Below are 27,002 nucleotides of genomic sequence, written 5' to 3'. Positions count from 1 at the left end.
TGTAATGCACGTCGAGCGATATGAAGAGTCTAGTGACTGTCATTGTACGTTGTGTCATCTTAGAACTTTGGAAGCGGTGAGCATGCAAGTATTTCTATGTGCTCACTACGCATGGTGCGTGGTCACTATGCCTTCTCCCACGTGACCATCACCTTCTGATGCTGCATGTTCGAGTACAGTTTCGCTCTCTCCATCGATTCTTGTGATTTGTACACTACGGTTAACCTGAATCCAAGATGCTTTCACTGAATACAAGAGAGATAGTGGTTTCATATCGAAAGGTAGACATCAGGCATCATCAGACATTTCTGACATCATTTAGAATACGTAACGTTATCGGGGTTGAGGAGCTTAGTGGGATTCTCTGCCATCGCGGAGCTTGCTGACTCTGATATGGACAATCAGAACAATCTACGGTCAGCTCTCATGTGATGGGTAATGATGATGATGATGATGGTGCGAGTTGCGTTGAAAGCATGAACCTAACGCAGTCCACATCGGAGAACTGCATGTTGGAACTCAAAGCCTGCCGACAGAACACATGAAACACTTGACTTTTCCACTTGTTTCAAAAAGTCCGGATGAAATCTGCTTGATACCAAAGTGATTCCATGCGAGTATAATCGTTTGTGCGCATCTAAATCCCCAATGCGAATCAACATTGCATTCATTTTTGTCAACCATATTTCTTCGTACTATGTGTACTGTGGTCATGCGGTAGAATGGTGGAGGTCTAGAGTTAAAGCTCTGCGTCTACTGAACAGGGCATGCTTGTTGCTCCTGTAGGGTGTTCCCTTTTGCAGGGCAGGCCTCACCTTATTTCTATGAGATGTTCCGTATTCTCCAATGTGAAAATCGAAAAAAATCGTTCAGCTGTAGCACCCTTGCGGTGCCTAACTGCCATGCTACCAGAAGGAAGCACGAGGACTGGGATACTGCCAGGTTGCCCAAGCCTAGACAGGGGAAGTCGAGTAGCAGAGGTTGGATTCGAACCACCGACCTGCTTCGCGCTGTATCCACTGAGCCATCTCGCCCCCAACGTAGGCCATGGTTTGCTTCTTGTGAGGTTGTTTTATAACGAATTCATGTATCTACGTACGTACATACACACATATTCGTGTATACCTCGAGTTATTGGCGGTTTTGTCGGGTCAGCACGATTGCTCGGGCTTACTGTCATGTTCGAAGTAGGCAACTGGGCGTGTAAAAGATGAATGAACAAGCAAAATAGGCTGTATCGTTGATTGCCGGGATAACTTGTGAACGGATAATTTTGGCTCTTTGGGGCTTGCTGGCAAATGGACCGAATCAACTGCATTGATGAAAACAGAATATTGACAATTACTTCAAGCTTGCTGGCTGGTATTTGTTGATCGTAACGTCTACTGTTCACTCATAATCTTATCGTTGTTGAATTTTCCGGCTCCTTCGTTTTTCCTGCGTGGACTAACTCATTCGGTCGTGTTTTATAGAAAACCCATTCATATATGAGCTTACCTATACACCGGATAACTTCTAATGTGTTGACTCGAGTAACGTCCTTGATACATCAGCCAGTTATCCTTCGCATTAGGTAGTTTTTCGCACCCTTTCTCATTGATTTTGTGTAGTATTTATTTGATAGACAAGCGTCAGCGGAGTTCTTGCTGTCAGTTTCTTTCCAGATTGTATGATTGAGCAGTTGGGGAAGTAGGCACCTCAGAATGTTTGACAGACCAGCACTAGGCCCATTCCCTCACCCACTCTTCTCCTCTCTCCATCCTCCTTTTAAATGTAATTAGATGCACTTTATGGTTGTACGGCAGTGAAGCGTCAGTGTCAACACTGATGTTGCTGTTTCCGATTATGCTGGTGAACCCAAGTAATTCGACCGCATGGCTGGGCCTGCGAACTTTAAAGTGCTACTTTGGGGCAGATTGTGACCGAATCCAACGCTGTCTTGCAACTGGAATTCATATCAGTCCTCTTAACCTGAAGAACTGGAGTTTCAGGAATGTAATTGTCAACTATGGCATTCTACACGGAACATGTCCGATAGCACTATGTGATCCTCTGGTCACGATGGACATCCCATCATATCCAACGAACCTACTTTTACTTCCATACTGTAGTTGATGATGATGAATGTGTTATTCTATAACGAATGAATATTTCCCACTGTTTTATGTCATTTAACTTAGCTTTTGTTTCATTACAGTACGGGCTTGATCCGGAGACCAGGCATTCGACGCAAGGGTACATCATCTCCAGCACAGTCACATACTGCATCCATTCCAACTTTTCAATTGGAATCACAACCAAAGCCCCCGGAATCGGGACCGAATCTTCCTGTAGATTGTTCGTCTTCCTCCTCTGTGATGTGTCGATCTGCTCAGGTAAAATTTCATCCACTTCACCAACTTTCCACTTTCTGTTTGGTATTTGGTGAATTTTTTGACAATGTCCAACACTATGACAGCTCTCCCTTCGCAAGGGAATTCCCCAAAAGTGGTAAATCACCCTATTTTATGACTCAGCCTGTCGGAGTTGCGCACAACCTCATGCGAAATGTTGTGGTTTACTGGTCTACCACTCCCCAAGGAAAAAGAAGCATTGGAGCCTTCCGTCGGTAGTGGAAAGGCGGTGCTTTGAGGGACCCTGCCTTTAGTAAATATGGGTATATCGTGTGGTCGGAAACTATAGAAAATAGTCTGACGTTGCAGGAATGGCTTTACAAAGACAATTCTGTGTTCCTGGACTGAGTTTAGTGATCGTCACTACAGTGCTACTCATAACCAACTCCGAAGTCTGCATCAGAAGTTACGGTTGTTGCTGCAGTGGGCTGGTTACATTACTTGTGGAATTCCTTTGTCCGTTACCCCTTTTTTGGAAGAGGCTTGGTTGGAATTTCCATACACCTTCAAGTTTTTCTGCCCAGTACAACTGAGGTCGTAATCCAAACCGAACATGGACTAGTGTGAGAAATCTATAAAATCCTTCATAATTATCCTAAATATGACTAAAAGGTAGGTCTGGATGGTTTCGCGGTCGTATTCGCAGCACAAACCGAAATCCACCTGTCCTATCCTGTGCATACCAAAATGGCCCGCAAATGCCTTATCACTTACCTGAATCATTTCTCCTCCAGCATTCAGTACTGTACTCATTAGCTGGCACAGAAATTTGCTACGATAAGCAACCATCGCATGTTGAGTAACGGCGTTGAAATATTACTAAACAGGGGAGGAGTTTTGCTCAATGTTATTCTTTGCAAATTGAGGTCAAACTCCTTTGAGTAGTGAAGATATATTCCAGGGTGACCAGGGTAAACAGGCCTCGAACAGTTTATAAACAAAGCACATATTGACTGGCACTTACAACTAGCACTGTTCAGGATTACCATGTGTTTCTTAAGACATCTGAATTTCCTTGAGTTTTTTTTACAGCTAGTTGTATCCGTGACCTTTGAAGAAATTAAAGTACTTCCCGGAAAAATCCTCAATTCTAGGGAGGCGGGGGTAGCCGCTCCAGTTATTGGAAATCCTATAGAAATCTGGTACGGAGTGCTAGCTGTGGACGGTCGTGGAGAATGGCCTCTCTTCGGGTAGATTACTATGGCTCTAGATTAGTAAATATCTGAAACCGTCACTCTGCACGGTGCGTAACATCACGACACAACTAAAATTCATTTGCTTTGAAAACTGCCTCTTTGTTCAGAGTAGTCCCCCAAAGATATGTTATAATGGACGGCCAACCGATCTTTATCTCCTGCTATGCACCTCCACTCTCTTTTGACCGACTTCCTTATGTCGCTAGTCTACCCGCTTACCACACCAGCTCACAGGTTTTGTACAGAGTCAAGTCCCAATCGACCTGGCAGCCGTTCCCTAATTTCTACATAATGAATTTGTTTTTCTTTGACTTGTTACGACGTTCTGGTTTCCCTATCCTCATTCAGTTATGATTCGAAGAATAACTATTGACAGTTCTTAAAGGATTACTTGATTGGTTAGTGACTGTGCGTAGCGCGTCAGCGTACTTATTGCGTTCGATACGCAAGACAAAGGTATCTACGGCTGACAACAGACCGTCATTAATACCACATCTATGTACCATTTTACGTTCCATTCTGTAAACCAATGTAAATGCAGCATAGTGCGCAGCTAAATGGTGGCGTTTCTTATTCGTTAGGGTTCATTTAAATCGATTCGCTGAGGAGTCTTTGTTGTACTTCCTGTCTGATCTCTGAACTGGTTGGGTACTCTGGAATTGTGTTCACTGGATGAAAGAGAGCAGTTATGAATTCATAGGTATGCTAGTTGGCCAGCGAAATTTACAGATGAGGGTTTCGATATCCATTTCATACCGTTATTTGCTTCCCACATCCCGATGGTGTAACGTGCTTTCATATGTCCTTAGTGTGATCATCTACTCTCAGCTTCCATTTCGTCTATCAACTTCGGTCGAATAGGTTGATTCAAATCTAGACGTTCCAACGGCATCCACGTCGGTTCCTGCTCCTCATGCCTCTACTAATCAGACTGTTGGTGAGTCTCTATCGTACTGGCTCTGTGGACTTCTTTCTTATTTCACTCTTCAGTTAGTGACGCTTTGGAAGCTTGGTTGGTTCTCGAAATGACCGATTAAATGTTAACGTTCAGCTAACTGCGTACACAGCCCTGACATTCATCGTTGGAAGCCTGTTTCCTATCGGAAGAGGGACAGTTGGTCTGTTTCTGCGGTCCACCCTAACATTTATTTCTTCTCTTACCCAGATCATGAGTTATATTCAGGATGCTGTTTGTGTACCAGGGTATCAGCATGTTCTTATGACAAAAGGATCGATAATAGATGATTGCAAGGCGGAACCACAAAAAAAGCAATTAAGTGGAAAAGGTTGTCCGATTTAACGATCTTGGTTTCAGACAGAGATCCAGAGAACGGAATAAATGGATGTTTTATAGGGATGTAGAGACACATAAATTTCAGTCAGTTTACCTGCTTCACGGTGTTATGCAAAGTACGACTTCACTCGTTTCCTATGCTACTCACCCCCTGCCATAATGAAACGTTCGGAGGCCTATTATTAAAAGGAACGGCGAAAAGCACATGGCTAATATAGTCTTAGTCAACTCACCGACACAATGGTTAGGGTGAGTGCCCTTGTTGAATTTTCTCCCACAGGCACAGTCGATACGGTGCCACACATTCTTTGGTGCCACACATCCTTTATCAGTTAAGACTTACTCGTTATTCGCTGTTATAAATTCTACTTTAGTAAGTTCACAGAAGTTCGGTTCGCACATTTATGAGCTTTCCTCTTCCTTATTCGACGTCATCTGAAACCAGTTGACCTAACCACTCCTTCTCCAAGTTGCTGAATGGTTCATATCAGTTAGAGACTAAAAAAGTCGAAACTGAATGAGAAAATGTCATGACTTGGCTTAATTAAGGGTAGAGAAGCTGCTCCGAAAGCTGGTAATACCACGACATAATCCAGGGTGACACGGCGTGTACAGGTGAATTCGTGCATCTAGTTTCCGAAGGAATGATGGTGCGAAAAGCTATGCACGACTGGAGGTGCACAAAAATGGAGTAGCTGGTGATGGTTGCCAGGGCTGCACGGCACACATTGATAGAGTTATTGAGTATGTGATCAAGTTGGATACTACTCCTTCTTGACCCATGAACCGGACTATGTAGATTTGAAAGAAGTGAGGTTCTGGACTAACCATCTTAGGGTCGCGTATGCTAAGGGGATCAGAATTGATGTTGGACTCAAAAGTGGGGGAAGTGTTCGTTCAAGAATTCATTCAGCTTATTAACTTGGAATTGGGGTGACCGTACAAGTCAGTGAGCAAGAGACTGGGAGACGCCCAGTACCATCACAAAAATGTTGGAAACAAACCCATAGCAGGCGGTGCTCAGCCAGAATAGAGAAAGTTACAGACCCTTGCTGTGTCTCTTGTATTTCAGCACGCTATTTAATCGAATGCAATTGTAGGTGGGAATTGCTGAAAAACTGGTATAATAATCACTATTCAACCGCGTTTCTTAATCTTCGAGTCTTGTGCGAAAGCTTTGTTCACAGAACCCACTGTAAGTCATCAATGTTGGTTAAAATCAATTTGGCACTGTTGGGTGCCATGAGTGGGAAAGACCGCGCCAATGAAGGCATACTAAGTAACTTTTGACACTGGTTACTTGGAGTAAGTACGATTTGCAGCACGGACTGAGTTCATTAAATCGATTTTGAGCGAAGAATGACGTCTTGTAACCAAAGTTACTTTGATAAAACCAAAGGTTCAGTACTAACGTAGCACTGCAACTACACTCAGCAAACTAAGTGGTCATTTTGATGGTGGAAGCTAAAGTAACGACACTGATTCAAACGACACGTCTTGGTGGAGGTCTCGCATCATCAGACGTAACTAGTTTAACAATACAATGCAAGCTTGTTTCACTATCGCATCTTTCATAAACTTATTGGATTCATCGAGAATCTTGATCAGTCTGTTCTACAGATTCCCTGTTCTAGATGTGCACAATTGTTAGCTTATGTATAGTAAACCAACTTGGGAGAGGTGATATCAGCCATGGATAGGTTTTTATGGTACATGCTTCCGTATCGAATCCGCTATTCCTGAAAGCACTACATCTGCTTTGCTTGGTATCGATTATCGGCCTTCTCCTGAGAACATCCCCTGTAAATCTGACAGACCGTCTTTCAACGTACACAAATGCACGGCTAACGGCATCTTTCCTCGGCACATCAAGAATAGAGGTATGCTTTGATCTCATTATGATTACCTTAGACGATAATATTACAATAGTGCTCTGTTGGTCAAGCAGTAATTATTGGTCAAAAGGACTATTCCGCATTTGAGGAGCACCATACGGGACCAGGCTTCTTCCGTAACATCCGAATCTCTCCCCCGTGGTTCCGACCGAACCCAGAGATAACGAAAAACAGAACCCGGTAAATGAACAGTCGAACCTCTTTGGGGGAAACATAAATTAAACTATGCTGATCCTCAAACCATGTGAAGATTCCTGTGTCTGCCCTGTTTCCATCCGAGCAGAAAAAACCCATTGAAAGCATGATGCCAACTGATCTATAGAGAGCTTTTGACCTTTGTTAAGGTAGAACTTCAAACCTTTACCACTCACAGTAAATCCGTATTTGCATACAGGGCGCCAACGTTTTTGTTTATTTCTCTACTGGCTTCGTATCAAATTCGTTTTGCCGTAAAATGGATACGTTTTGATTTGGATTATCTTTGAATGGTTACATGGATCCGGATAACCCAATCATGGATGTTTCGTTTCCATTTGGTTCTGTTTTTTTTTCCAACTGTGCACCATGTATGCAAGTACGCTGGTTCTGGTCGGCAAGGAAAGACCAACTTAAAAGGTCGATTTGCGTGTTATAGACTGGAAGATATGAGATTTGATTGATCGATCACATGGGCGCAACTGGTTTCTAAAATGACCCTACCACCAAACGCCCCCAACCGCCTCTTGAGTACGTCTTTAGCTTGCCATCTTACATATGGCATTCATCAAGTGTGAGTCAAGCCGTGGATACTCCCCCCACCGACTAAGACCGTCCATCTGTGGTTTTCCTCAATCCAACCACGATAGGTCAAACAATTTTTCGGTCCTGTGTTGCACATGCCACCTGTGCAATTTATCAAGTAGGTCAAATGACTTTCCGAACACCGTACGACGTAGCACATGACCCAGCGAGTGCCACCTGTGCAATTTATCAAGTAGGTCAAATGACTTTCCGAACACCGTACGACGTATTTCAATGCTGACAGTACTCTGGACGTAAGCAACTATTTTCCGCTCAAGGTGGCAAGGTTGATACATTTATAAGGTAGCACTGTTCGACCTGCGATCTTGGTCGCTACCCATCATCGATAAGCCATTATTACTCTGATGCCGTAAACGGTTCTACTGAAGGAAGCCCAAACGGCTTTCTCCGACTCTAGCACCCGCGTCATCCTTAATCCTTCTAGCGGTTTACCTGCGACAATTATATGGGGTGATGTACTGTCCTATCTTGAGGGACACTTGTGCGTTTTGGTGGCGCGAAACGTATTCTGAAACCGGTGACTTGTTTTGCTCCTTGTGTGCCAGTTTGAATCACAAACCGTGATATCATTTGCTTGCGTAGTGAGGTCTTTCCCCGACCCCTTGAGTAGTAAACCGTTCCTTCCATAGTGTCCACTACCCCCTATGTGTTGCGGACAACCTTGTTGGACGTTACTTTCGGTAGTAAATTCAGAGAAAGATTCTCCATAGATCACTACATTTCACCACAGGGATATTTTGATATAATAGACAGAAGTGGAGTGGAGATTTAGGAAATGCCTTCCCTGGATAAGCGCTGCCACATGGTGGTTGATTGAGTTAAACTGCTTTCAAATGGAGGAAAATTGTTCGTTTGCAGGATTGTCCTTCGATTTTCCGGATAGATGCTTCATAAGTGATTGTTGTCTCTTTTAAAATTCACTACTTCTCTTTCTTTGTAAGTAGAAGACGTAAGTACTATTTCACGTTGTACGATCCAGCTAATGGGAGGACCTTTTATAACTTGTTCCAAGCTTGAACACAAGCAGAGCACGACAGGCTTTCCCGTGCGATGTGAATTCTACAAGATTAGTTTTTATGTCATAACTCGATGAACAAAATCATAACTAAAGTGGTTTTTGGAATTGTTCATTCCTTGATGCCTAGCAAAACCGGTCACTGAAGGTTTTCTTGGTGAACTATATCATTTGGTCAAGAATTTTGGATGTGCTCCATATCACATTCAAGTGATTAGTTTGGAAAGCCGGATACTTACATCTTTCTTTGGACACTTGTTAGATCCTTAACTATGCGCGAAACATCTTTGATTAGGTCTTCCTACTTTGGAATACGAACCATTAATCGCCCTTTCTCAATGTCATCTCCTTGCCATGAAACAGACGGACTGCTGGCGCAGTTGATGGGCGTGCGGAGCCTGGCAGAAGCCGGTCTTACGAGGGAGCAGTGCCTTGCCCAATTACGAGGGTCTGACAATGCTGAGGATTCAGAGAAGTGAGCTTTTGTCTCGTGCTTTGTTTTTTTCTCACAACTGCCTTTTCGCACATTTCAGTTTTTTGCAATGTCATAATTCATGTCTGCGTAACATTTTTCATTTTCGGCACAACTCACGGGGGTTGGTAAGCTGTGCATCAATGTGATGGCGATATCTCTAACAGTGAGGAGCTATGTGCGTCCATGGGTGACGTGGTGAATAACGCGTGTCCTCATTACGCAAGCCGGCAAATCGTGAATAGTCCCTCGTGGTTCTAACCTTTTCCTGATTTCACTGCTTTCTACCCAGTTTGAGCGCCCTTCCTCGAGCACCTCCACATATAATGGACCCTATGTGATGTCCATTAGTTTTCTCTGGCACAGAGCAAATTCATTTAAGGCCACCGAAGAACGTTTCTTCAACTAACCCACGTGGTGGATGACCTCTTCGGAACACCACCATGACGTACGCTTCAGTGGATATAAATATCGTCCACCTTCTTCGTCTTTTACAGGAATGTACTTTTTCGGCTCAGAACTTACACTGTTTCAACAAGAAAGGTGAAAATAGATGTTGACCTCACTGGTCATGGCTGAGTGAGTGGATTTCACCACCTAGCCGTCCCAACTGATTGATACATTCTTGTCATTGACATCATCCTCAACGGTGTAAAATTGAGATAATAAAAGATAATCATTCAGCTGTAACACCCTTTCGGTGCCTAGCTGCCATGCCACTCGAAGGAATTATGTGGGCTGGGATACTGCCAGGTTGCCCAAGCCTAGACATGGGAGGTCGAGAGGCGAAGGGTTAGTAAATTCGCGCTCTAACCACTGAACCATTGAGTGGAGCGTTGAAGCCAGTTTCTAGTGTGAATTAGTGGGTAGCTTGAGAGACAACTTCTTTTCAATAGCAACCACAACCAAATGCATGCTGATACTATGAGTTGAGTTCCTCGTGAGTGTGAAGTTGTTGAGGTTGAATCCCTGAATGTGGTGTCATCTAATCTTAGGTGTAGAGAAAATAGACAACCGATGACATCTTTCGAGCAGGCACATTCGTCACCAGAAGACTCATGATAACATAAGTCAATGGTCAGAACACTCTAGCCCACAGGTTTGGTATCTTGTTGGGCAAATTATGCCACATCTTGGCTACTAAGACCCGTGGTGCATGGGGATAATCAGTCCAAAAGATACCTCAAACACCCGTTCACAGAACCGGAGGTGGACGTACTGTGGCCTTGGGTTCCCTAAGATCACATGACGTATCTTGTCGCCAACAAATTACGAGGTTTATGTGCCGTGATTGCGAACACGCCTGGATTAGACGAATCAATACTAGATGGCGAATGGGCCTGCTTTTGGCACTCCATCTACTTGTGAAGCATAGCAAGAATGGTAAAAAATTACTACCGCTTGAATCGCAGTTATCTGGTACTTAAGAGTATACTTCCTAGCTATTGTGTGTGTATGATTGTGGGACGATAATGTTAGCATACTGGTAAGACGGTGAATACTAGTGCTTGTCGAGCTACCTTGCTTCTAGTTGTTTTTTTGGTACATGCCAATTTCAGCACAACGCTGTTATCCATGATCATAAGGGAATTTTTTTATTTATAATATGCCCTGGATGGGAAATCGTACGTCGCTGCCCAAAGTGAGGATCTACATTTGATATTACCAAATTTGCTTTGCTGATCGCTCATTGTTTAGAACTGAATTAATAAAAATTCTTACAAACTCAGTTTTGTGGTAGTATGTAACGGAAATCGACCAGTTCGAACAAGCTCAATCGCGGCAGTTAGATTCCCTTAATCAAAAAAGCTCGTTCGTGATCAGTGGTCATCCAGTCGATTGTATCGCCTAAGACTAAAGTCAACCATTCAACCAGTGGGACCGATTAGATAAAATTGGAGTCGCAGATTCCCAAAATGATAGTGTTTGCCGTACCACTTTGGAACAGACTGTTTCAACTAAGGAACGGTGTGTGCACTATGCAGACAAACGTACTTGCTACTCTAGAACAGTCAAACCCCCCAGTATTCAATCCTTACAGACTATGAGAAAACGTCCAATTTAGGGAGCATAAATGAAGTAAAGACGAGAACAAGCGTTTGAGGCATATCTTCAATGAACATCTGTTGGATTAAATTACGATTAAACCCGTGTTAAGTAAATCGAATAACCTATAGTGTGTCACCCGTGATTGACCGAATACTGTGAGTATAAGCACACAATGCCTGAATGAACATTGTCATTTCTAAGCTAAAAAAACTCGGTTAGGTGGCTAGCGTACTATTAACCTGGCTAGAGACGGGTGAATTTACCTTATCTCATGTGGTTCAAGCGGTATTTCAGGTACTGAGCTCCGTGCCAGTGGTGAACAACATGGAGGTATCAGACCAATTGGCTTTATAAATCTGTTTTCACCCTGTCGGAAAGATTTGGACCTCTTTTTGCTGCCTGTTTATTGTTGTAATAGTTCGTGTGGATTTCAAGGTTCATTTTTATGGAGTCTAACCGATTATCTGAGACCATGCTGGTGTTATCGGGGTGACCTCAATCATGCCACTATTGACCGCACCATTTAATGCACTTATGAGGACATTCAATTGAGATGGGTCTTGTTGACGCAGATTCAGCTACTCGATGTGTGAACTAATCCTACATTAGATAATCGCCACGACTAATGATTTGTACACTGTGTTTTGGTGGGTATGGGGGGGAGACACCATAATGGACTATCCAGTGAAATGGCCACTTCCCTACGAAAACATTCAATGACCATTATTAATGGAATCGTTCGGACTAACGAACTCTTCTGCATGGTTTAAACTTAAAGATCCTGAGACTGGACATGGCTGTGGCTTTTCTAGCTGACCATAAAGTTTTTGAATGAGTTAACGGTGGGTTTTGCGCAAGTAAGTTCCGCCAAATCTTTCCAATTCGGAATCAACAGTCAAAGCACTCTCACTGATTTCCCTACCGTGCTCGACGTTTACCAACGTGAGGCATTCAGGGAACCAATCCTTTGGATTTTCACAATCTTCCTTTGCTCATTGTGCTTGCAAACGAAGGTACTTTTTGTTTAATACCGATGCGCTTCTCACACTGATTTTAGTGCCGAGTTGGATATTTTGTTTGCTGTGGCTGCAGCGACCGACAAACCCAGGGATTCTCCGAAACCGCCAACCGAAGAACGCAGTGAATCTTTGTGCACATTGGCCCTCTTGTTTGATGCCGATAGGTATGTGTTTAAATAGCCTCAGATATTAGCCTTATTTAATATGTTAGTGTTTCCTTGTCTTTTTTTTACGGTTTCGGTACGTTTCACCTCGTGTCGTGGTAGAACATTTCTTCTTGCCCGACCTTCCTGCAGCTGCCGTCTCCACTTTCCCTCTTCTCGACGCTGTAGTTTTCCCGTTCATGCCATACTCATAGTTTGCATATATATCCTTTGCGAAGAACATTCGGTTCCTGTTATCGCAACCTTTTTTCAGCTTTTGTGATGTTTCGGTTCTCTAAATAAGCGCATTTTAATATCCAACTATCAGTTGGGGAAAAAATCTTCGTGTTGCTTGATAATAATATTGCACTCTGTCTTGGGGTTTATTTTCGGTTTGAATAACCAGGATAGGGGCGAAGTCTTCACTCGCGTTGTGTGGGACAACCAACACAAATTACTCAATGGCAAACAGATGGGATCGTTTGCGCGATCATCAAGTAGCTGCCAAATGTATCTAGTTCCAAAGAAGCCGAACTCAATCATCGATTGCGATTGTACGTTTGCACTACTTCTCTTCCGTAACAGATAGGTTAAAGGAACCTGATGATTTTAACTTTCATCCATAGTTTTGTCCTACAGTGAGGTGTCTTTTCTCCGCATCGGTCTACAGTTTCGAGCAGGTGGTGTTTTCTTTTCATTTCCATGGATGGAATTACAGTGCGTATAACAGATCTGGATACAGCACTTCATGTGTTAGAGCTGCAAATGTGTTTTGAAATCTAACCGAATTTGGGACCCAACCCACCTCACCCGTTCTCCACTGACGCTTTCTCCTTCTATCGTACTGTCAGTGTGATTGGCGAGCAGGTAGCTCCGGGGACAGTTTATCAGGTCCAACTGTGATGTTGCTTGAGAGCTATACCATCACAGTCTAAATGTGTTCATGTTGGTCAATTTTGCCGGGTTGCTTTGAAGTGTATTAATGAGCAACGCATCTGGTATGATAGAAATGATAACACATTGTTTACAGATGTCCCGATCACGGACAACAATACCCCTGCTGACAATAATGCTTGATGGTTGTTATACGACCACAAAGTTTATTCAATTATCTTTGGTGCCATAAAGTAAGGAAACGAAAGAGCGATCGAGGAAGATGACCTGTCCGGACTTACTGCAAGCGCTTAGGGAGACATAAACGGATAGAATTAATACCAATGACGTCGGTCGGCCACTAGATTTCACAGTGACTACACCTTGGAAAGCGGCAGCACTAACGGAACCCATATCTCCTAATTTCTCTGCATCCTTCTGTCCACGTCGCAGTTTGCACCACTGTGAGCGGGACATGGAAAATGAAGATCGTCCGGTAGACGATGTTTCCTTATGCGGGTTATAGATTATGTATCATGCTAGGTCCATCGGGCACATTTCCATCACAGCTTATACAGGTACTGGAGTACGGAAAACTTTCCACGATCTCCATTGTTTCTCAAGGGACAGTTTCTGATACTGCACTTTGTAGGCACAGGGCGTGTGTTGCGAGACTGCTAGCACCATAGTAGAATGTGGTCCTGGTTCGATGGCTACTTGGCTCCTCCACTTGTGCATGTTAAATAAGTAATCTAGTTCCTTCTGTTCATTTGTTGGGAAATCATCGTAGTGATCTCACTCACCACAGCATAATGCCACTTGCACAATCATGGATGGCAATGGTGAACATAGTTGTGTCCCCATATCCCCTCGGTTTTGATGGGATTTGCTACTGTGGTTGTCCTTGGTGTGGTGTTCCATCCATTATAGTATTTCGACGTGCACCGTAGCCTGAAACTGTTTGTAATGGAGACATTAGGCGATCACTGCAGACGTGTTTATAGAGCTGACGCAAAATTTCTGACAATGTAGCGCTAAAATCTTCGTGAAGGGGTTTCTAGCCAAAAACATTCAGTCCTGATGAGTTCATTTTCTAACCAATCAGTACATGCCTTTTTTCCGTAGTCTGTTAGGCACACTTTTGCCCAGCCGAATTGGTGTTTGGTTATTCCGAACGTTTCCCTCCGGAAGGTAGTTTTGTGCATGGAATCCCCACCGCCACTGCCCCATCAAAGTTCGGTCGAAATTCTAGGTCGCAGTACGCGGGGCTAACAGTGTGATTCAGAATACTTTGAGAAATATCCTTCCACTGTGTACACCCTCCAATTGCTGTTCGGTTTTTCAAGGTATGTAGCGTAGGTGAAATTCTGGCGACTTAACAGCGTTGGACAGTTTTATTTGATTTTATACGCCTAAACTCCCTCATCTCCGTCGGACTCACTGCCGAAATGACCTATCAAAAGTAGCATACTGTTTATTTTGAATTTTGCCAACTAATTCATATTTTTTAGCGGGTGACTGCACGGAATAACCCAGTTCCGGAACCAGTTGCTTCATCCTTCGCCTGGGGATCGGATATGCTAGAAATGCTGTCTGCGACTTTTCTCCCATCATTTTTGGAACCCTTATTCGTGATGTCTTTCTCAGAAGAAACCATACCCTCGGCAAGTAGTTTGGGCGCATTTAGAAAGGGAATGTGGTTAGAAGTCTTTACAGGCATCTAGTCTGAGTTCACTAACAATCTTTATCAAACCAACCAGAACGACTCAATTATCTTCAGCCGTCAAAGTTGTTCAGGACGTTGCGGATGTTTTTAATATACTCTTTCTATTTATAGGGCACAACGCCACAGTGTCGTTCATCGCCCACTCTCCAGAACCTCTTCTCCAAACAGATCCACTCCAGTTCGCCGGGAATCCGCTGGTAAGTGCTTCGTGTATAGCACTTCAACGGAACCCACTTTTGTGAGGAATGGTACCCCGTGTCCGACTGTAGAATAATGCTTTTTTTTTTACTGCGTATGCCACTGATGCCCATTTGAATCAACTGTTTTCCAACTGCTGATTGTGAGTGTGAAAAATGGGCCTATAGCTGTCATCCTCTTTTCATCTGTAGCAAAGTACGGAGTCCTTTCATCACTTCACCACCTTGTTTGAGGGAGGATGTTGCACGTTCTTCTGACGAATGAACGTTTCATATCCGCATCCTGATGACATTGTGATGTGGGTCCGACAACTCCTTTTTTTGTCGACTAGCGCGCTTCTTTGTTGATCTTCCGTCACATTTTTCCTGTAGACTGCCGGACCAACTAGATCGCGGCTGGATATTTTTTAGGTGAACCGTTCAATGTGTTCTTCATATCCAGTCGTTACATCTGAGTATTATGCATTGGTTCTGGATCAGTAGTAACGATATGATTATCAAATGCGGGTTATATCGGGTTATACCGCTACTTTCGAAGGCTGTTTTGCAAATGATCACATTGTTTAACGCATAGTAACGCAGCTCGGGAATGTTATGATTCATTGAATACGTGCTCCCCTTAAGAAGAATGGTTCTTACCCGTTTAATATGCAAACGACTCATACATGAGGTATATGTTTACTGGGTGTTGATCTCTGTACACGTCAGTTAACTTGAACACGCAACAAGAACCGGCATACTGAGTTGCCCATGGGCGTCTTCTGGCATCTTCTTGCTCGAGTCAGTGTAATTTACAGCACTCCACAGCGGTGCTCAGCTATACGTAGTCGCACAGAGCACCGCATATTCCATCTTCACAAGCAGTGCATAAACTCGTCGTTGAAAACCCGTTTTATTTCTTGGGATTGGTTGTGCGGAATATTTCTTCGGAGATGTTGACGGGTAAATTCTTCGTGCGTATTTGTCTTGGGACTTTTGAATCACTGTCCTACGCACTTGTTTTTTGTGCCACTCAGACTCCATTCAACCATGGCGGCCTCCTCATCGCAAAATCACTCGTCCACCGTCGGTGCCGAACGCCAAAGTGTATGAATTACAAGTGTTTCCTCGACTCCCATTCGCTATCACTTTGCGTGTTGGACGGCTTCAGCTGGATGCGCTATTCGATCGGTATGGTTTCTTCTCATTTCCAGACTTTATCCTAATCATCTGTGGGATTTTTCACACATTCTGCTGTCGTTCAGTTTTGTATCACAAACCGACGCTGGTAGCATAACTGGGCACTGCTTTTATCGTTCTTACCCGGAACTAGTAAAGCTCAAGTTGAAAATTCTCATTCACCTGAAACCCAGAGTTTGGATGGTGGTTGCCATAGTCCCAGAGCGCTCCCTGTCGTCCCGGAGTATCACCGTCCAAGTCTTTAGGAACTTCATTCGGTTCATCACTGAGAAGCCGTGGTTTGGGTCGCTGGGTTATCCGCTTTCTTTCACTAGGCTGCATTGTATTTTTGATCCCCATTTAACTGTTTCTAATGTTTTTCTAATGTTTTTTAATGCATCCTTATGGAAACGACCCACCTTAACGTCGTGAATATTTTGGAGTGCTAAACATACACCCTTGCTACAAGTAACTCAGTGTCCCTCCTTATATAAGTCAAGCTGGATAAGGGCTAGCGTGAGCTGTACCTTTGATGGTTTTTTTGAGTGGTGCTGGTCACCAGGCCACCGTCTGTATACACTCTGAGTTTCAACTATTCTCACGTGACTTGAAAATTATGGACCGTCATTTGGCGTACTGTCGGCTTTTGAATTGCCCCCCCGTTCACCGTTTGGTTTCAGGGCGTTTAGGCGGATACACACGGGGCTCAGTGCCGACCGTGTGTTGTATTACCCATTATGCGTGGGGTCCATAGGCATAGTTCGATGTGAAGAATTACTGCAGAAACGGATGCCAGTGAGGATACTTCTTGGATTGCTTACGATAGTCTGAACGGACCTACAACCACCTGATCACCGTCCGTTAACTGCATCCGAGCTGCCAATATTTTGATACAGTTATGCTATTCGCCTGCTTGTTAGCAACCCTAATTTCCCTGTGTCCTAATTTCACCGAAGCTGCGAAGAATGTGTTAGAAAACAGAACAAATGACTCCATCAGTGTTTTGCCTGTGTTTGTTGTTCTTCATCATAGGGCTAAAATCAATTTCCACTCACTGATTCTCACCTATTGAGCTTGTATTCTGTGTTTCGTTTCCACGGACCACAACCACGTTCTATTGTGTGCTTTTTCTGTCGGTGATCAGAAGTTGATGTAACCTAACTACAGTACACGGCTCAGAATTGGAACAGTGCACTGAAGTGGTCGAGTTATGAGCAATCTTTAACTCGCTAGTTTGTGCGATATTTTTTGACCCAGCTTCCCGAAAGTAGTCATAGACTTTGAATCCAATCCAAATTTTTCCATGTATATGGTAGCACTACAGAGGACGGGGAGATTAGTGAATGGTAGTTTCGATCGGCTGAAGCGGACATGGGGAGGTGGTTGCCACCAGAACTCCTGCGCTCTGTCGTTCATCTCAGGTACAGTTTCGCCTTACTGGCCATGCTCTGTATAACCGGGCGGTGAAAAGTTAGTGAAACTACTACTGACTGCTACTGCTTAATCTTCATATAAGGGTGTCCTTCCTGCCAGTGAATCAAAAACTTGCGGTACTTTCTTGTATAGATGGACTGTTCATGTTGACGGTTGACCAGTGATACCCTACCGATTTCCATTTGTGGAGAAGTGAAGCCAATCTATGCTGAAAAGCCGGGGAAGCACTGTACAGCTGTTTCATCCTTATTGGGAATCATCAGCAGTGCGCACCTCACGAAACTTCAAAGTGTCTCGAACACTTAACCGTTCGGCCACGAGTGGCTGATCAGCAGTGTGATTAACTCGCACTTGGACAGGATATAGCGCCGCTCATCCTTCACTCACGGGATCCACATCACGCGGTCACACGTGTTGACTGGCTCTTCGAACAACTTCTCAGATAGAAATTTCACTCATTGAGTGAAGTTTATTCTTCCACTGAGTTACTTACATATTGTTGGTAGTTTGAGGAGATTTTGGATTTTTGTGGAGATTTCGTCCCGTAAGTGAAGCCAATCTATGCTAAAAAGCAAAACAAAGGTGAATGGATCATCATGGATTCTCGAAATAGTGTTCCCGAGACTTCAATTCTACGCTCATGACACAAAATAAATAAATGTTGCAGGGGAGGAAAGCTGCTGAAGCTCTAGAGATTTGATCAGAAAAATGGAAACTATCCAGAAGCACACCATGCCAGACATTATACCATACGGAATAACCTACAGCCAGCCATCTTTGTGCCGAAAAGCCTGTGTGACGCGCTGATTTCAAGAAAGATGTGTTGGTTTCTGTTGCAAAGTTACAATGGAAAATGGACTTGCCGATAGTTTCGCCAAATGCACTCAACCCGATCAATCGAACATCGGACCGTCGTGTTGAATGGAACCATTTCAGTCAACACCCTGCGATGTTTTAAGTCGCCTTGTGCAAACATTAGGTAGAACACGACTACGACTTTTCTGAATGCGCTTCTCCTTCTCCTGATACCCACAGTGAGAAAACCATTCTCTTCGTTATCGCGAACTATAGCGCCCCTAGGTCATCACGCTATTGACTTACCGAAGTATATAATGACTGATAACCAATCCGGTCGACTACCTGTGGGTGTATTCACCTTAGTCGCGTAAGACCTGTGGGCTTTCTCGAAAATCGGTTAGTCGATCTACCCTTCGACTGATAAGCAACTATGGGCTTTGGATCAAGATAGGGTGTTTGTATTTATCTCAGGCGGCTTAATAGTTGTGAAATCTCCATAAAACAGTTTAACCTGTTTTCCAGGCATACATACGAACAAGATGATCCGGGATGTAGATGATGGATCGTCATCTATCAGAACCGAAATGCGTACGACCTTACATAATAATTCACGGAGGTTTTGAACTGAACTAGAAATTTACTCTCAGTCGCCTCTGGCCAGTAGTACGGTAACATGAAAACATTTGAGCCGCATCCTTCATTGGTGTCATCTTGTGAAAGGTTTTTTAAAAATTTCTTTGTTGTATTATCCCCTTCCAAGTTAGCGCACTTTGGTATGTTGGCCGACAACCTCTAACTGAATTGCTCTGATATTTCGGTCTGATATACTACCGATAAATTGAATCTATCAAGCTCATGTGACCGTCCACAAGGCATCATCACAATGAGTGCGGTCGCATTAGAGATGTATTGGTTTTACTACCAACTGACTTACCGGTGGATTTTCGTATCCCCCAACTTGATGAGGTCGATGAATTACTATGCCGTCAGTCCCGCATCCAATTCACTGTGTCACGTATTGCGGCGAGATGTTAAGGTTAACAACCCTATTTGTGATCGAACAACGGTGACCTACCGGGTGGCATACGGACTAGGTGGTCGTTATTTCCCTTCTCGTATTTGGTCCGGTTCCTTCCGATTTAATATCGTTCATCAAGTAGGTGTGCAAACCCTAGTTTTTTCATGATTAGGTCCCCGGCCGATAGCGATACGTCTGATGTTTCTCACTGATTTACGAAAACTAACACCCGCATACTGCCACAAACACCTTTATTGATAATAATACGGCGTTGAAGCATCGGTGTTGAACACTGATGTCATGCTGTCGATGATGATGATGATGATGACTATTGATAATAAGGCTGGAGTGTTCATCTTTACCTTGGTTGACTTCAGGTGATCGTGCCGCAATGTCACTTCACCAACCACACTGCACGGCATTAGATTGAGCGATGAAGTTTAACTACACATTTTATTGTTACGACACTGCTGACCTCAAAATGCTTTTGGTCCTCGAGAAGAAACAAACTCGATTTTAAGATAAATTAAGGACGAGGTAACGAGCAAGCAATAGAAAAATCAACTGATTATTTACCAAACCTTTCTGGACTGTTGCATACTCAATCGGTTCCAACCATCCTCCGATTGATTGAATAGAAAATACTTTTTATGCAAACTCATGGAGACGAAGAGTTTCAATGCCACTATAACAGTAAATTGCCTGACGCTACCTGTAAGGTTTCTTCAAGCATGTGCCCATCTACTGCTTTATGTGATGAGCGCAGTCGCGTACCGACCTTCACTGCATACACTGTTAAACTGGTAAGCCAAAAAATCGTAATCGATGAGTATCGAGGGAGTGCTTGCCCTGCAGAGAGAAATTATCCTAGGACCATTTTGATGCATGATGCACGATTACACCTTTGTAACATTCTTTTGAGAGGTTGACGTGAAGTGAATCCTCCACTGCGCAGTACAAGTATGTACTGGGGCATATCGTCCAGAAAATGTGCTAAAGTACTTAGACCGTGTGAGGTAATCAAACGAAGATCGGCATCTTCGGTTTACAGCTAAATAATCTACCTAACAGACTACATTCAGTACTACCTTCCAGTGCAGTTGTTGGTTGATTCAGCTTTGCTGATCAATCGGACCGTCCTGTTGTCGTGACCGTGAACTTCTAAGTCTTTAATACTGTACAGCGCCATCTTTTGTACCCGTTGGCTCTTATCTTTGAACGCAGCCACAATTACTCTGACAGATTGTTAACTGAGAGAACTGGATTCAAGGGTATCTCACCTGTGTGCTTGAGACACTGTGTAAAGCGTATTTGGCTCTTATCTTTGAACGCAGTCTAGATGAGCCACAATTACTCTGACAGATTGTTAATTGAGAGAACTGGATTCAAGGGTATCTCATCTGTGTGCTTGAGACACTGTGTAAAGCGTACGGTATTGCGAATTGCCATTAGGATGCTGCATGAGATGAGGTTCCATGTGAAACTACGGTCGTGAGAACCGTGATGCAGAATTCTCAGTGGGATCACACTGCTAGCAACTTAGGATCCTTTGGCCCAGTCCGACTACGTAGGCTTGAACGCCATTTATTGTTGCGTACGATCTGAAACATTGGAATAGGTGAATGTCTGCTCCTCTACGGTACTTCGCATATAACTGACGTCTTTCAACGCATGAAGGTTCTTGCGAGCTGTTAACATGCATTTCTGCCTTTAGAACTTCCCGTGTCTTCATTAGATATCTGATGCAATATTTCTCTCTTTTTCAGATGGTTGACCTGGTGGGAAGCACTCTTGAGTATCCTGATGTCACTGCTTGTCAGTGTGATGGGTTATCTGCTACTATGTTGCAGCCCGTTTTCCACGGCAAGTGTGGTTATGTTTTGTTTTGCGATTGCGGGCTGTCACTATTCTCTCGTCAAGAGCGTTCAGCCAGATGCCGCATCACCTCAGCATGGTTTCAATCGTGTTATTGTCTACTCGCGAGCCGCATTCTTTTGTTTGATGGCTGCTATATTTGTCTCAACAACCGGCTTCGTGATGGCTCCAGCTCCGTATCCGGCTATTGTTCCGGCATTCAGCAAAGAGCAACCCAGCTCATTGCGACTTGCGTCTTTCCAAACTGGTGAATTGAGCTTGGTGGGGAATGCGCTGTTCTCCTCATCAAGTCCGCTGCTTTTGCCATGGGTTTCCCTGACAGACAAACCTTTGGACTCAGCACATCCAGTTCCGCATTTATCCCTTCAAGGCGACCGATATGAGCAGTCAGCCGATGACATCAAACCAACCGTGACCTCAATAGAGCTGTTCGGTTCACCATGGTCCGCCGCACGACTGGCTGGTTTTGTTCGGTCTCTCATCTCTACCCTATTGCTTATCTACCCTGTTCTGTTTCCCCTTGGTCTCATCCCACAACTGAATACTGCACTGACATACTTGCTGGAGCAAATCGATATTCACATATTTGGTGGCAGTGGTGAGTGCATCAATCCACCTGATTTGACCTGCTTTTCAATTCTCTTTCATTACATATGAGCTCAAAAGTAATTATTCTACAAAAATTACTGTTCTAACCAGGAATCGGTTTTTTTCGCTGGTTAAAGTAATTTAAGCTATAACAACCTGAATCGTGGGTACTTAGTGTACTGTACTGACCAAGGCTTAGGTGGCCATAACTGTGACTCTCCGCCTCGTCAGCCATTCTATTCCGAGCGTTCTAACTACTGGCTATCAGAAGGATGTCATTTCTCGGCACAGTTCACGTTAGCCTACAGGTGGTCATGGAATCGGGTTTTGATTGGCTGGTCAAATGTTAGTATTGCGCCATAGTCCACGATCATGGTCAGATTAACTGGACCGTTTTTGGAGAGAGCTAGCCTTTTCCTCAGAGCTATAGGTCACTTAGTGATGGGAAATTCATTTATTTGCCTCAGATTTCCACCTGGCTTGTCAGTCACTCGAGCCTAAAACATCCAGCGTAGTATGTTGGCACTAGGGTTGTTGACACGTTTCCATCCTGAGTCACATAGACAAAGTAACGGCTGGGCTTCTTTCTGAAAAACCACAATTCTTCATAATCAATCATCATTAACCACAGAAAATTTTCAAGGTTAATCAGCGCTCTGACCGCTTTTACACCCACGAACCCACCTGATTCCAATTAAGGACTCGCCCTTCTACTTTGAGCAAGCAAACAATCAGCCTAGATTCATTTACATCCTCCAACTTGACCCCAGTGACTCTACCCTGTTCAGCCTTGTGTTACTGATCCATACCACTGTCGATTCGGTTATACTATTTGTAGTTTATCTTGATTCAGGTGGGCGCTCCTTTTGTTGAAATCCCAAACGTTTAATGGGCGTTTGAAGTTGTATCAGCTGATTGAATCCTTATGCGCCTCAGCAACATACCGCTCAGTAGATTACACAATCTCCGAAGCTGTTTCAATGCATGAATGCGACCAACGTCTAGACCCAGTTACTAAGCGTTGTGGATGAGTCAATCTGTTATGCGCCAGGTGGTGGTCATTATCACAGTTGAAGCCGATAGCTTCTAGATGATTTTAATGTGTTTGTAGGAGCATGTTTATCAGGGTCACGTGGACCAATATGAATACTTGTTTCGGCATTTCGTGGCGTCGCATAGATGGTTGAAATGACCCGGACACATATGGCGTGATAAGGCTAAAGTCACCAATGTATATCTTTCGACGGCTGTCAGCCTTGTCCTCGCAGATGTTGAATGTAGACGTACATGTACCTGTCATTTGCCAGATGCATCTTCGTTGACGTGTGGTTTACTTTGTGTCTGGCCAATCGGAAGTAATTGGCTAACATCTTGTCATTCTTGCGCCGTCCATGGAATGCAGTAACTACGCCCTTTTCTGTCCTTACAAAAAACCGTACTCAATGACAGCGAGTGCAGGCGTGATGGATCAGTAGCTAGAGCGCGAATTTACTGACCGGAAGGTCCGTGGTTCGAACCCGGCCTCTAAATCTCGACTTCTGTCTAGGCTTTGGCAAGCTAGTAGTATCCCGACCCTCGTGCTTACTTCGTGTGGCATGGCAGCTAGGCACCGGGAGCGTGGTGTAGTTGGGTAGAATGCTGTTGTTAGCAGCACTGAACAAAGCAGTCATTGCTAATGCAGAGGGGGACTTGACACGTGCGTATAGCCATTCGCCTATCCGAACAATAAGTAGTGATGTCAAGGCAGTACAACTTTCTACGTTGGTTCAACTCTTCGTTTTGAGCTCCTAAAATATCTTGCAGTTAACCGAGAAATCCATTATAAGGGGCAATCGGTAATGTTCGATTCAGCAGTGGAGTCTTTGTTCCTAGATTGAGTTTCGAAACGAAACGTAACCGTCCTTAGCTAAAGCCAGTTCGGAGCTATGTTAAATCTCTACCATAATATAGCGATATCATATTATAATGGTATCGTAAGAATAGACCTGACATTTTAACGAGTATAGCTCGTTTCGGAGATTGCCCTCATCTTCATTGTAAAGTCAACACCATGTAGTGCAACAGACACTTTAAGTTGCTTATTGTTCCTCACTGGTATCTCCCTCTCTCAGACGTGTACAGCCTAAAACAGGTTTCAATCATGAATATATGGAATTGATATAGAACACTGCCAAGCGCTAGACCTAAGGCCGTCACCTTGTCGTGGTGGTTGGGCTTCTGTGCTGTAACGATCCTGCGGGATATACTATCTAGAACTCAGCTCCTAAAGGTTTAACTATGCCAGGAAAGGGAACGGGGAGCAACCCGACGAAGAACAGCGATCCCTCTGTGTTGCGAGTGATCGTTATACGAGGCGGTCCGGAGGTAATGTTGTACTGTCTTCTGCGATAGGAGTGTAAAGGCAGTAAGACGTTTCCCCCCAGGCGAAGCAGTTATGCTGCTTTCCCTAGAGGAAGGACGGAGTAGAAAACCGCCCACTCCGGTCGCCCAACGGTTGATGTGATAGCCGTTGCATTGCCGTTGCCTTTAAAACCAAAAAGCCCGGTGCTGCTCAGAAGGCACCTGGTATGCGCAACCACATTAGGAGTGAGATAGTGATGTCTTATTGGCTTCCGGAAGGGTACCCAAAGAAGCCTTAACAACCGCTGCTTAGCAGTTTAAACTTTTGAGTCAGAGGCTAAGGGTAGGGTCCCCGAATAAATCCCAGAATCTTGTGTGTCAGACTTTTGGGTCAAAGTCTCAAGGTAGACCGCCTCAACCAAACACCCTTCTTTATCCTCGGAAACTAGAAAGCATCATTCGTCCTTGCAGCTCTTGGCTCACAGGTCTTCCCCTACATCCCTCCGATGCACTGCCCTACCCAATGTTCCCTGCCCAAACCGTCGCCCAGGAAAAAAAAATAATCAGCGACTAGCCCCAAGCGTTAAACGTCCGTACTCTATGTCGAATTGGGCAACGATTATCTTTAGCTGAAACCGTCCCTTTCCCTCTCTGTCGATGTCTGTTATGTTATGTTTTTTCTGCTAAACACGCATACAAGAGCCATCTACGGCCCCCTTTGCAGAGTTTTATGTCCGTACTCTATGCCAAATAGGGCAACAGATATCTCTTGCCGAGAGGCCTTGCTGGAAATTGTTTTGAGTTTGTATTTTTCCCATTGACACTGTCGGTGTACATGTGCTGTTCGTCTCATACGAGCGTGACAACCCCAACGCTCACTGACGATCTTTTGTGGATCCTCGTTGTGAAAAAGAACAGCCTATTTGTTGTTCGTCTCAATAAAAAGTTACTCGTGTTCGCTGGGTTGTCCACAAACTGAAACGTTTATGTCTTTGTAGCATGTCGATGCAAAATGTCCTCACTATCAAATAAAGTGAGGGTAATCCATAAGATCCGGCCTACACAAATAATTAAGTTGTCCGGTGAAATTCCGTGTACCTAACGTTGTGGGTGAATTCAGACTCCGGTAATCTCTCCTTCATTTGCTGTCATTATTTGTAGGCTCCGTTGGCCTGTTCTCCGCTTGTTTCTCGCTTATTCGTAACGCAGTGGCTTTGGCAATCGGCTGGTGGCTTTGCTTGTTCGCAGTGAAAGTGAGTTGCCCTCAGTTTGCTTCCTAGTTTGGCGTGAGAATACCTTTATTACATAGCTGGCCTTGCGTAACCTGTGCGTGTGAACGGCACTAGAATTTTAGTCCGGAAGCGTTCACTAAACTGGACATTGGCTTATTGGTGGATATCTCGGGGCTACCGAAAGCTTCATACACGTGAACTATTGAAGCACCAATCGCTAATCAATTTTCTATGTCGGAATACGATTTACTCCGCCAGGGTGAATAGCAATATTGATTGTGATTCGGGTGATTATTGATGGCACAGCTTCCAGATCACCTCTCGTTTTGTATTTGAGCAAATACAGTTTTCCACTTCTCAGGCTGATTCCGATAAGACCATATACGTGGATGTATACCAATGAGAAGTTCATAAAAATCTCGACCTTGGTTGATTGACATCTGCGTTGACATTCACTAAATTCATTCGAACGTTTAACAACAGTAGCGTGTTTTTGCTTATATGGTGCAATTTCTTGTATTAGTTGGTCCCCATAGAAATTTTCGCATTGTTTCTCTTTATTCTCACTTGGGTTGTGCGCAAAACTACGTACATTGCACCTTTTGTAACATTTTGACGGTGAAACTAATTTCCTACCTTTGTTCAGCTCTTGACTAGTTCATAGTATAAAGGCGTCCATAGTTCTACTGCTTAACTCAAGGAGACCATGTACTTCATCTTCCAAAGAAGCCAGTGTCTTCGTTCTTTCTTCTTTCGGACCAGGTATCTTTCTTGAACGTTTGATGTAGTTGAAGTCCAGTGTGTTGAATGTGACTTTCTTGCTGGGGATTTCACCACACACTTGTACGCCCGATTTGAATTTATCGTAGACGTACTCTTCCGTGAGTAACATTCGTTTCACTTTGTGTTTCAGACCGAGGACCCGCGTCATCTGTGGTTTTCTGTATTTTGGGCCATCTACCTGCCACTGTGCTTTCTTCAAAGTCGTCTCCCGTCGAATCTGCGACTATATGCCGCACTGTTCCCGTGCTCGGATTTCAACTGGAGATGGCAAACTCCAACTTGGGACTGGATTATTCGACTGTCTCGTTTCTCTTGCTTGGATAAACTTCACTCAAAAGCCGACAACGTTGGGGCGAAAAGACGTTATTCTTGGTTCAAAGGAGACAAAGGTCGTCGGAAGCGGGAACCACGTGTCGTGTGGTGGCGTAGTTGGTTACCGTTTATCTCGGATATGGGTAAAAAATCCTCTTCGCAGATTAAATCTAGCGAATCGGATATGGCCGATCGACTTCTGAGGTCACCCACTGCTAGGCGTCGACACTTAGAAAACATCAGTGCCCTCCGCTTGCAAAGAAGGGTCAACTCACAATCTATAAGGGGAGCAGACCGCCGGGGGCTGATTTTGCCAGGTCAGTGCCATTTCTCTTGTCTGCTGTTGCGCCCGGTATGCTACGGAGAGTAAGATAGGTTACATATATATGTA

The 27,002-nt window shown here is 44.1% G+C and overlaps 3 protein-coding genes across 3 annotated transcripts in view; 1 reads left to right on the top strand and 2 right to left on the bottom strand.

Annotated features, from left to right (window-relative positions):
- T265_11547 (hypothetical protein) overlaps window positions 1-27,002 on the top strand; it is a gene marked incomplete at both ends in the record, with an annotated part of 64,735 nt that overhangs the window by 9,450 nt on the left and 28,283 nt on the right. The window contains 9 exons of the mRNA XM_009178226.1: window positions 2,198-2,375; window positions 4,451-4,526; window positions 8,958-9,069; window positions 12,173-12,298; window positions 14,988-15,073; window positions 16,090-16,243; window positions 21,248-21,954; window positions 25,446-25,537; window positions 26,430-26,928. Coding sequence (XP_009176490.1) covers window positions 2,198-2,375; window positions 4,451-4,526; window positions 8,958-9,069; window positions 12,173-12,298; window positions 14,988-15,073; window positions 16,090-16,243; window positions 21,248-21,954; window positions 25,446-25,537; window positions 26,430-26,928 — 2,030 coding nt within the window. The remainder of the gene's footprint in view (window positions 1-2,197; window positions 2,376-4,450; window positions 4,527-8,957; window positions 9,070-12,172; window positions 12,299-14,987; window positions 15,074-16,089; window positions 16,244-21,247; window positions 21,955-25,445; window positions 25,538-26,429; window positions 26,929-27,002) is intronic.
- T265_11548 (hypothetical protein) lies at window positions 14,658-14,870 on the bottom strand (the record flags this gene model as incomplete). The annotated part of the gene is made up of 1 exon (XM_009178228.1): window positions 14,658-14,870. The coding sequence occupies one exon, from the start codon at window positions 14,868-14,870 to the stop codon at window positions 14,658-14,660; it is 213 nt and encodes a 70-aa protein (XP_009176492.1).
- Window positions 16,382-16,573, bottom strand: T265_11546 (hypothetical protein; the record flags this gene model as incomplete). Its single annotated transcript, XM_009178227.1, has 1 exon — window positions 16,382-16,573. One exon carries the CDS (start codon window positions 16,571-16,573, stop codon window positions 16,382-16,384), a length of 192 nt encoding a protein of 63 aa, XP_009176491.1.

The sequence above is a fragment of the Opisthorchis viverrini genome (assembly GCF_000715545.1).
Source record: "Opisthorchis viverrini unplaced genomic scaffold opera_v5_514, whole genome shotgun sequence".
Classification (NCBI taxonomy): Eukaryota; Metazoa; Platyhelminthes; class Trematoda; order Opisthorchiida; family Opisthorchiidae; genus Opisthorchis; species Opisthorchis viverrini.
Note: the sequence above shows the minus strand (reverse complement) of the source record. Positions and strands in the feature narration are given on the sequence as shown.